This window comes from Episyrphus balteatus, chromosome 2 (genome assembly GCF_945859705.1).
Source record: "Episyrphus balteatus chromosome 2, idEpiBalt1.1, whole genome shotgun sequence".
Classification (NCBI taxonomy): Eukaryota; Metazoa; Arthropoda; class Insecta; order Diptera; family Syrphidae; genus Episyrphus; species Episyrphus balteatus.
Window position 1 is genome coordinate 97,326,255 of NC_079135.1, and position 11,984 is coordinate 97,338,238.

The 11,984-nt window shown below is 27.3% G+C and overlaps 1 protein-coding gene across 9 annotated transcripts in view; it reads left to right on the forward strand.

Annotated features, from left to right (window-relative positions):
• LOC129912457 (protein retinal degeneration B) overlaps positions 1-11,693 on the forward strand; it is an 88,996-nt gene extending 77,303 nt beyond the window's left edge. For 7 of the 9 annotated variants that reach the window (XM_055990697.1, XM_055990699.1, XM_055990703.1 and 4 more), the window contains 4 exons: positions 27-842; positions 906-1,078; positions 5,177-5,481; positions 8,442-11,693. In XM_055990697.1, coding sequence (XP_055846672.1) covers positions 27-842; positions 906-1,078; positions 5,177-5,249 — 1,062 coding nt within the window. In that variant the 3' untranslated portion in view covers positions 5,250-5,481; positions 8,442-11,693. Of the gene's footprint in view, positions 1-26; positions 843-905; positions 1,083-4,990; positions 5,482-8,441 lie in introns of those variants that run through there. The other 2 variants (XM_055990701.1, XM_055990702.1) reach the window with 2 other exon arrangements.
• Positions 11,694-11,984: the final 291 nt, after the last annotated feature.

Consider the following 11,984-nt stretch of genomic DNA (forward strand, 5'->3'; position numbering starts at 1 on the left):
ATTAATATTAAACTTCAATTTTATAGATTGGTAAATTTGAAGGTCTACCTTTGGTTGGTTTTGAAGATAAAGATAACTTATCATTCCGTCCGGGTCAACCACGTGAAAAATGGATTCGTAAACGTACCTCCGTCAAACTGAAGAATGTTGCTGCAAATCACCGTGCCAATGATGTTATTGTCCAAGAAGGACGTGAGCAAAGACTCACAGCCCGCTTCATGTATGGTCCTTTGGACATGATAACTTTGGCTGGCGAAAAAGTCGATATGCATATTATGAAAGATCCGCCAGGTGGCGAATGGACATACCTCACAACAGAGATTACAGATAAAACTGGCCGAGTTGCTTATTCAATACCAGATGATAAAGCTTTTGGCTATGGGATTTATCCCATCAAAATGGTTGTTCGTGGAGATCACACTTCGGTGGATTGCTACTTGGCTGTGGTGCCACCGCTAACTGAATGTGTTGTTTTTAGTATTGATGGATCATTTACCGCTTCGATGTCTGTGACAGGACGTGATCCAAAAGTTCGAGCGGGAGCGGTGGATGTATGCCGTCATTGGCAGGAACTTGGTTATTTGTTGATTTACATAACTGGGCGACCGGATATGCAACAACAGCGTGTTGTTTCTTGGTTGAGTCAACATAATTTCCCTCATGGATTAATCTCATTTGCTGATGGTTTATTGACTGATCCGCTGGGTCATAAGACATCTTATTTGAACAATTTGGTACAAAACCATGGAATCTCTATTTGTGCTGCCTACGGAAGTAGCAAGGATATTACTGTTTACACAAATGTTGGATTGCGAGCTAATCAGATATTTATTGTTGGAAAGGTTAAAAATACTTGATTTGGTAATGGAAATAGTTTTAGTACAGATTTTTTGTATTAATTTTAGGTTAGCAAAAAGCTTCAAGGTACCGCCACAGTTCTATCCGATGGTTATGCAGCACATTTAAGCTCTCTAATGGCTGTTGGTGGTTCAAGACCAGCACAAGGCAATGCTAGAATGGTTATACCACGTGGCTGTTTCAATTTACCTGGACAAGTAACAAATCCTCGCCGAAGGAGGTAATTTAGTACAATTCAATTGGTGTTTTTTTTTATATAATTCTTAGTTTTGGTTTGGTTTTTCGTGTGAATTTGGATACAAAAAATTACTTTTGTTTATTTTTTATAATATTGTGTGGGTTTTTTTGGAAAATTGTATATTGTGTGATGTGTATTTTATTTTATTTCGTTTTAATTTTTTTTTTTTTGAAAATTTAAGAGCACCATTTTGGCGTTATTTCGGTTACAGAGAAATAAAATTAATGTTAAAAAATTTTTTAAGTCATAACAATCCTATCTATTTAAAGAGAATAATTTTTATTTTTAAACTTAATAAGTCCTCTTTTGGTAAGGAACTATTATTTTAAAGGGTTTTATTTCTAATTAAAAGTTCTGATTCCTAAAATCAGGAGATTCGTAAAGTTTTAAGGTTTTTCTTTCTATCATACTTAACATCTTTAATAACTAGGCCTTTAGTTAGAAAAACGACCTTTATAACAACATAACCTCCTTAAATGCTTCAATGATCAACATTCAATTAAAAAAAAAAAGCAATTAATATTTTTTTTTATTAAATAAAGCCTTTTTTATTATAATTGAGCTTACGTAACAAATTGTGATTCTTAATTCAAATTGGTGCAACAAATTGGTGGTAACGATTTTATGGTCTTTTTTCAACGAATTTTGTTTTTGGAATGAAATAATTTTTTCAAACTAATGCAATTTCTTTAAAAATTAATATTTCAAAAAAATCCTACGTACTTCACTAGAGAATAGTATTTTTAAGTTCCACACAAAATTTCAGCCCAATCGGTAAAAAACTGTAGAAGTTAGTTGGTCGCCCGATGGGAACTCAGGATTTTACTATCATCCTGAACTACACCGCCATTTAAAAAATTTCACATCATTAAAAAATTTAACATTAGCCTATTCTGTTACCTACATATTAATATACTACACAGAGAAAAATAGACCACATAAAATAGAACAAAAACAATAAGATTTCTCTATGGTTTTCATCCAAGAAGGAAACCTTATTAAAACAATCGGGTTTTCCTTATTGTTTTAAAATCTGCAAAAAAATAAAAAAAACGATGACCAGGCTGGGAATCGAACTGGAGACTTCAAATCATTAGTCGCACACCTTACCACCTGAACCAACCTGCCATGAAAATATTGATCGCGATTTTTGTTCTAGTGCTAACTTGCAAAAAAAATCAACTTTTCAGTCAAATTTTAATAAGATTTTCTCTATAAAAATAATAAGAAATCTCCTTAAAAAAACCTTATTAATCGTTGATTTTAATAAGATTTCCTTATGAAATGTATGGACGGTAAAACAGTATGGCAATCTGTTAGTTTTTAGCGGGTCATATTTTTCTCTGTGTAAATTATACTAAACAAACATCAAAAGAAAATCATATTTCTTCTTTGTTTTATACGCTGATGAATATGACGCTCGATTTCATGGTTTACAAGGTGTTATTACCCCTTAATCTGATACATAAATATTAAAAAAAAAAATTAAAGTGCAAGGTTCCTAAATTGGCTCACTATGTTTTTTTTTCAGATATTAAATGAGACAATTTTCCAAAAAATTGTAAAAGTGTTCAATTTTACCCCAATTCAATTACCAAGTGTTTAACGACAAAAAATAACACTGTGCTTGAAAATGCAAGCACAGATGGTGCTCCTATCTACTAAAGATAATTCGAGTATGCTAAACACGATTGCGGCCTTAGTTTTTCAAAGTTGGCTCAGTTAAGAAAGATTTTGGCCTTTGAAAGTTTCTGTTTTAAGCCCAAAATCATCGAAAAGCATCATATAAATTTGGCATTTATTGGTTTTATATCGACGTTTATAAACCAAATATATGGTCTTTTCGTTGAATTACAGTTTGAAAAAGATATTTAATCAGTAAAATGACTATTTTGAAACTTTTAAGCATACATGTTTGACTAAAAACTCTTTTCTCTTTGTAATAAAAACTTTATATTTTACTCAGTTTTTCTTCAAATTTTATTATTTCACTTTTATATCTTATGTCCAATTAAATGACACTATTTTGATGTTATTTCCTACCTATAAAAAAAATCATCAAAATTTCATTTAATCTACATACATATAGCTATATCAATTTTTTTGCCAAAATTTTTTTTAAGGGGTTAGGACACTAAAAGTGCTGAAAAAAGGCTTTTATTTTTTTTTTTTATTAAACGAAATGTGGTTGCAGAAAAGTTCTGAAGTACATATGATATATTGTTAGGCAGGTATTGGGTGTAGTTTTAAAGAATCATAAGAAAATAACAAAACAGCGTCTTTACAGTGAATCTGAATAAGCGCATTTGCAAAAAAAAGTATCTAGCTCAACGGCAAACAGCGCAGCTCAAGCAGAATAACATTTTCACTTAAAATTAAGTACAAAAATATTCAAAACATTACTTTGCATTGAAATATGTACGGGATTCACAAGTTGGTTTTTTTTTTACTCAAAAATAGCAACCTTCACCTGCTTATAAAGTTTGATTTATTTAATGAACAAAAAATTCGTAGCTACATTTTTCTTCGCGGGATATCTAGTCTTTTAAAGATTTGTCATAAATTTTAAGTGAACATATTCAAAAATTATGCTGCGTGCCATTTTGTACAATCAATGCAACTAAAGAGATTATCTGTAGAGACATTATTTTGTGATATTTGTGTACCTATATGTATAGTTTTTGTAGTTACACTCAAATACCTAGGGCCTCGCCGAGCTACATCAACTACATCAGCTACATCAACGACTTTAAACTTCAATATCTCCGTTCCATCAGACCTCACGGATAAAATTTTTAAATTATTCTGACCACAAACAATATTTCCCAATATTAAATGGAGCTTAACTATTGGTTTTTAGAGTCATCGATGTAGTAAATGTAGCTGATGTAGTTTGTCGAGAATTAGCTCCCTGGCCATAAGATATAAAAAAGAAAATAGTCATTTTGCTTATTAAATATCTTATACAAACTGTAATTCTACGAAAAGACCATATATTTGGTCTATAAACGTCGATATAAAACCAATAAATGCCAAATTTATATGATGCTTTTCGATGATTTTGGGCCTAAAACAGAAAACTTCAGAGGCCAAAATCTTTCTTAACTGAACCAACTTTGAAAAACTAAGGACGCCATCGTGTTCAGCATACTCATATTATCTTTAATAGATAGGAGCGCCATCTGTCGGTAAAAAAGAGTTGCATTTTCAAGCACAGTGTGGCATCGATAGAAAATGTTTCATTTTTTTTTTTTTTGATTATACTTTTTAGTGTTTTAAAATAAAGTAACTGCTTGGCAAATGGATTTTTTAAGCATTCGGTTACAATTATCTGATAAAAAAAAAAAAACAGTACACTACTAGCCCACAGTTTTTATTTCAATTAAGTGAATCCTTTTGTAAACAAAACAAATTTTTAACATAGTATGCCCTTTTTTTGGAGTTTCAATTTATTCACTTCGAAATCAAATTCACTTTTTATAAAAACAGTAAATTTTTCGATATAAACCAAAAAAAAATCTAAGGTGTTTGAACCCAATGCATTCAAAAGTATTATTTGTTGAACATACATAATAATTAAAAAACTATTTGATAATATTGTACGCAAATCTGTTTAAAATAAAACACTTTTACTTAATTATTCCTTATTAAACGTTTATTTTCTAAATATTTTTTTAATATCAATAAAGTTTAAACAAAGAAAAAAAAAAAAGAAAAACAATTCTCAATCGAAATAACGCTTATTTATTTTATAATTTGTATTTATTTTGTTTTACATATATAAATAGAAAACAGTTAATTTAAAAAAAAATATCGTGTGTTTTTGTTATAATTTTTGATGTTGTATATTTTTTTGTTTCTTCTTTTTTGCTTTTAAAAAATCACAATTTTTAGGTTGCATGAACCGGAAGCTTAACCTAATAATTAAGAAGCAATGAATATTTGTAGTGAATAACTTAAATCAAAACAAAATTTACGTAACATAACAAAAATAAAACGCTTTTCGAACAAAAATACAAAACACAATTAAAAAAAAAAAAAAAACAAACAAAGAGTCCAAAAATCGATATTTTCTTACAGCAAAGATAAATTACTATCGTCACCGAGTCGTAGTGGGTACCTGAAGCGTAAGACGTACTTTAGTAACGTTTAAATGAAATAATTTGTATTGGCAAAATATACACAATGAAATTAAGAAAACAGAACAAAAAAAAAAATATATTTAACGAAATATGATGTGGATTTTTTTGGATGGAAAATTTTGCTCGAAAAACAAATTGAAAGAAATATAATTGAATTTATATTGAAAAAAAAAAAAATAAAAATTAAATGGAAAACAAAATATAACGAAAACAAAGTCGTATTTTATCGTTAATCGTCACGCGGTAAGTATTATTTTATTTATAATTTTCTTTTTATTTAAATCTATATAAACAATGTTTGAGTGAGAGTGTAAAGCCGGAGACAGGTTTTAATTTTAGTTTAGCCAAGGGTAACGTATTTTAAGCTTAGAGAAATAGATAGTGATTTAAATAAAAATATTATTTCCCAAAATAAATTATTAATTAGAATTTAAATAATGGTCAATTTGTTAAAACTTAAGCAAAAAAAAAATGAATTTTCATAACCAATTGTTAAAAACCAATTATTTTTCCATTCCCTCAAAGAAAAGGTTTCCTTCGGTAAAAAGGCTGATCTTATAAGGCCACAGTTCAAACCATTATGGATCCACGGCACATGTCCACTTTTAGTCAAAAATGAACTACTGATGAACATTATTTTAAATTGCGTTTTTCTCGGAATGAGTTGGAATAGACTTGTGCTGTTATTCCCCTAGACCCTTCATTTGCATTCAACTAGTAGGTACTTGTAGAGTGAATAAAGTAACAAACTCTTGTTAATTCTACAGTACACAAATTTTTGTTCAACAGTGTAAAAGTAAACCTACCCCATTTCGTCTTCTTAGCACATCTTCAGGGCAGTCTTTAAGTTAGAGTGGAACTCAACAAATAAATAAGTATTACTAAAAGTTAATTATATTTAACTTTTTTATATTTGTAAGTACACACTCTAAACGTCAAAAACGATGTAGTTGTTTCAGAGAAACAGATATATGTGCCCTTAATTATGAAAGTGGACTAAGTCACTCCTAAAAATGGCATCAAATTAAGCCTAAAAATTATTGTTATTTAAGGGGTAGAGTTTATTTGAAAGCGAAATTGCAGTAAATAAACTTCTTTATTGCTCCTCTAGTGATTTCATAAAAGAAATATAAGTAAATCGTTATAAGAAAATTATTGTGCAAGTTTTTCTTCAAACAATGCAAAAAGTGACTTAGTCCACTTTCATAATCATGGGCACATATGAAAAAATTAGGACCAAAAGTAGTTGTATTTTTCTAAAGATTCTCTTTAAATATTTTACTTGTTTGTAAAAACGAATCCTAAAATCTTCATCAAAATTGATTCAGTCGTTTCCAAAAACCAGATTTGTCTTAAATGTGGGGGTGGCAGTAGGCAGACTTTAGATTTTTTTTCAAAAAAGATCATTCGCATAAAGATATTTATCTAAAAGAAAAAAAAAAAAAAAAAACGAACGAGTACAAAAAGGTAGATAACATTGTTCTTGAATTGATGTTAATTGATTGCATCCACACGATTTGCGGGTTTGGCGTTCGCGGTCTACAAAATGTATGCTCTCACCATCCATTTAGTTTATTTGCAAATATGTATGTTGTTGTTTTTTCACATTAAAATAACATATAAACAAAAATACAAAAAAAAGTACGTATACGCCACAATGAATATGTATAATAAACTATAAATCTGGCAAAATTATGATAGGTTCAGGATAAAATCTTAGAGAATATAAAACATGGACATCTTGTGCAGTTCTAAATGTGAAACTAATTTCTAGTTTTTACTAGTTTCGTAAAAATCAAAAATCAATTAAAAATGGAGGGATCAAATACTGTTTAAGATTTGAGATTTTTCGAAATTTCACAAGAACTGTATTTAATTAAAAACCACAAGGCTTTGGATAAACAAGCTACATAAATTCTGAAAGCCCTTAAGTTGACTTATCAACCATTACTTTTGTAACACCCTGAATAATGGTATTGTCTGCTGGTAAATTAATAATTTCAATCCTAGATGTTCTAGAAAAAATGTATATGGTATTATCAGTTTTACCTCATTGCACCATAAATATTACAAATTTTTGGTTTTAAAAATAAGTTATCTACTGTAGAAAAAAAATATATACTTAAATACTATTTCGGACCGGTTTTCATTTACAAGGTGAACCTTTTTTAAATATTACCAACTTTAAACATTTAACGATTTGGATTATTTCAACGCTAACTAAAAATATCGTGTAGAATAATCTCTTAAACCTCACAAAGCGACACGATAATAAAAATGTGTCTAAAAATTTCTACTTTCTTACGTTAAACTTAAAAAAAAAAATGTATTAAAATTTTAAAAAAGCTTCTCAATAAATAGAAACATAAAAAATGTCTTATGCTGATAAAAATAACTGTCTCGTTGCTGACGATTTTTGTTGGCTGAACGTTTTTATATAAATAATTTTTCTTTTACTTTTTTTTTCAATTTTAATGGCAAATGTCATTATTAACTTTGCAAATACATTTTTATGAATTGTAATTCGAAATTTTGAAAATCTGAAATCAGCTGTTTTTTTTAATTAACTTTTTTTCGATAACTTTTAAAGGGCTGGTTTTTTATGATTTTACCATACAATTTGCTAATTCAAATTAGAGGGTAGTGACTTACAAGGTTGATGGAATCCAATATAATTTTTTTTTCTTTTTGAGCTAAATGTCTATTATGAAAACTGAGACCTGTTTTGGGAAGGTTTTGACCAGCGATCGCACCCGTTGAATTGTTGAGAGTTTTTATATCGAATAAGAGTTCTTACAGTTTTTTTTTTTTTTTAAAGATAGATCACTATGAGGTTAGTAAGGTTGAATTGGCCGAATATATGTATATTTTCTATACCTACATATTAAGCTCAAATTTTACATCTTCCAGGATATTTGATATTTCATTAAAAAGTAGAAAAATCTAGTACAATCAAAATAGTGGAAAGTCACTTCTCAACTGGAAGCAAAAATAAGTTTGTATATCGCTTAGATATTTATGTATATAAGGTGCTTAAATAAAATTGTTAAGGAGTTACAAGCAAAAGTTAATTAAAAGTTTTTCAGTGTGTTTGAGTGTAATTTATTTTAAATTGTAATTCTTTATTAAATGTAAATGCATTATATAATTTACTAATTAACTATTTTTTTTTTACTTTCAACATATATTTACCTTCAATATAGGTACCTGGTTAAGAAGACTGTTTCCTCCTGTTGTTTGATGGTGTTTCAAACTACCTAAAAATTTTAATGATATTAGCAAAACAAAAACTGTAAGAACAGAACAAAAAAAATTAAAAATTAAAGAAATGTTTAATAAAAATCAATATAATATATATATATTTTTAAAGCTTGAGATTAAAAATAAAATAAAAAAGAAAAAGAAAACAAAAATCTTAAAAATAAAGTTATAATATGTCGTTTTTTGTGAATATTTACAAAACATTACAAAAAATTAGATCATATCCATTATAAAAACAAATTGTTTCTCTATCGCATTTGGAACAACAAAAATTGTAAAAACAAGAAATTTTCTCAAAGTTTACAAAAAAAAAAAAAAACTTCAAAACCCTTCTATTTTATATATAAAAAAAACAAAAACAAAAACAAATCACTAAGTTGTGATTTTTACATTGATGTCCTGTAGTTGATTCTTAAAACATATATATATTTGAAAACCACATTAAATACCTAACTACCCTAAAATTTAAAAAAATTGGTTAAGTAAAATTATTCTAAAATAAAATTAAAATTAAAAATTATATAAATTATTAAAATCATGTAAGAAAAAGTATTTTTTTTTTTTTTTAGTTTTAACTGTGATTAAAAAACAAAATTATTTATTTGTACTTTAAGTATCATTCAGTATTTATACATGTCGAAATTAAAAGCAAAACAAAAAACCTGTTCGCTTTTCAAAAATAAGAACAATGATCAAAATATTTTTAAACAAAAAATTATGTAGGTAATTGGATAGAAAAAAAAAATCAAACAAATAAATAAACAAAAAAATGTAAACAGACAAAAATAAAAATTATTCAAAACAAAACCAAATATAAAATAACTATAAGGATTATATTTTTCTACGTTTCTAGAATGAAAATGTTTAAGTACATGAATTTTGCAGATATAGACAAAACACACACACATTCAAAAATATAATAATAATATTCAAAAATAAACAATTAAAACAAATAATAAAAAAAAACTTATTATTAAAAATTATTACTTCTTGAGGTTACATGTTATTTTTTGAAAAAAAAAAAAAATATAAACTATTAAACATTTGAACATTGAAGATTATTTTTATTTATGCCTTATCTTTTGCCACTTCATCCTTATAATTATTTCTTTTTCTTAAAAGATAACCATCCGAATTCTGCACTACAATATACTTATATCAGGGTTCAAATCGACGAACATGAAATCGCTTCAAATTTTGATATTTTTAAGATAACTTTCTTCCCTTAATTGGGACGAAAAAAACGTTATATAATAAACGCCAAATTCTTACGTAATTGAACTTATCAAAATTACATAAAGATCACGATGTACCTACTGGAAATACAGTATATATTTTGTTGACCTTAAAGAAAATCCAAAACAATTAAATCTAAAAACTGCACAAAATTTCTAGAAACAACTTTTACTTCAAGGTAAAAGTTTACAAAGTTTCAAATTAATTGAAGAAAACGTTTGGTTCTGCCTATTCAAACCCCAATATCCGGTCTATTCTACACAGTCCGAAGCACTTGGATAACGCCACTTACAGTTCTCTTTAAAATGTTTTTTGTTTTGCACTTTTTTGATGAGTAAAACGAAAGTTGTTTAATAATAATTTTTCCAACTTAAAGATTTTTTTTATTATTTTTTAAACAATTTTATAAATACGACTTTTTAAGGAATCGTCATGAAATTTCAGAGGATCCTATTAAAAATCGATTTTAAGGACTTCAAAATTATCTTGGAAATGACGTAAGGTCCAACAATGACTCTTGAGTCGACAAAATCAGAGTGTTTTGATCAATTAAAATTACTTGCTGTTCTCATCAAAAAATTGCAAAAAACATGATTTTTAAAAGAACTATGGATAAGGCTATAAAGTACTACCTGGTTAATTCAGTGTTTATAACCTTATTGCGAATTCGGGACACAGAATTCAATTAAAAGGAATGTCGAAGTACTCTATTTATTATTGTTAAATTATCCAAACTTGTTTACGGAATTGAAAAAAAAATGGGGCCTAGAATACTGACAGAGTCAACTTTATTATTTCATTCTTTCAAAACAAAAACCTATGACTTATGAACTTCTAACGGTTGAGTCGGAAACTTTAAAAGGTAAATTTAGTTTAAGCTTAAGCTATCTCGCAGGCTACTAAATAAGGTTCGAACGAACATAATAACGTTATCGAGAATTAACAAAACTTTCTGAAAGCTTAATCAAAGAATTCAAGTTGCCCAATTTTTTTTTTAAATTTGGCTAATATAAATTTAAAACCAAATTTAAGTCTAAAAAAATTAAATTCGTCCTTCTAAAGGAAAGATACAACATACAACTTCTTTAATGAATTTGAGCTTGAAAGTTTTTGCAAATTGATTTCTTTTGTTGAGATGCATTTTTAGAAAAAAAAACTTCAAAATCGTTGGAACAGTTTCTAACGATTTTTTTTTAATAAAATGACGACAAGATGAGACGCTCCTTCAGTTCAAAGTTCTTATGTAGATAGTATAGCTAATAAATGGAATTTGGAAAATAAATTGAATTTGAAAATTAAAAAAAAAACATGTTTTCTGCATTTTTCAAACTCATGCAAAATTAGACAAAAAAAAATTTTTTGAAAAAATCGTACCCAATCCGCATACAGATTTTATTGATAGTTTTAAAACCTACCTTCAATATGAATAAATGATCACTTCCGTTCAAAATTCTATTTTTCAAAAAGAAGTGATAATAAAAAGTCCAGATGTATGACAAAAAGGTCGGATAGTTGTCCACCTCAGTTCCAACAAAATTTCAAAACAATTTCTTTCTCTGGTATTCAATAAAATTCAGCGATGCGTATCACTTTGAAAAATGTTTATTACCTTTTTACTTTTTTTAACCAGAAATTATGAGCTTAAAATTGATTCTTTATGCACTCCAATACAACCATTTTTAACAAAAACACTAACAAATTGTGCTTTTTATTGAATTCGTTTTTTAAGATCTATTTTGACAACTTTAATATCAATTTTCATAAAAAAGTAGATTTTTAAATTCTTAATTCGAATCATATGTAAATAAAAATCTATGAAGTTACGTTTTTGAAACTTCAAATTGCGTCTTTTTCTGTGAAAATTGACGCCAAAGATTTTTTTCTACCTCAGTTTCGAATTAAAAATTTTCAATATTTATTTGAAAATTTAATTTTGAAACAAAAAAAAAAAAAACAAAGTTGGCAGCCAGTGTCTCAGTAGTGTGCAAAAAAGTTATCGCATTTCGTTTATAAGAATAAATTTTGTTTATAAAATTAATTATAAATAATTTTATTACATTTTTTACCTCATCCATTTTAAACCTTATATGCTTAAAACCCAAGAAATACAAAAATATTTATATCCCACCACTTAGAACAAAAATTAAAAAAAAAATATTCAAGTAGGTACAAAAGAAAACAAAAAAGTAACCAATATTTTTTTACCAACTAAAATAAAAAAACAAAAGAAAAAATATTTTTTTAAGCAC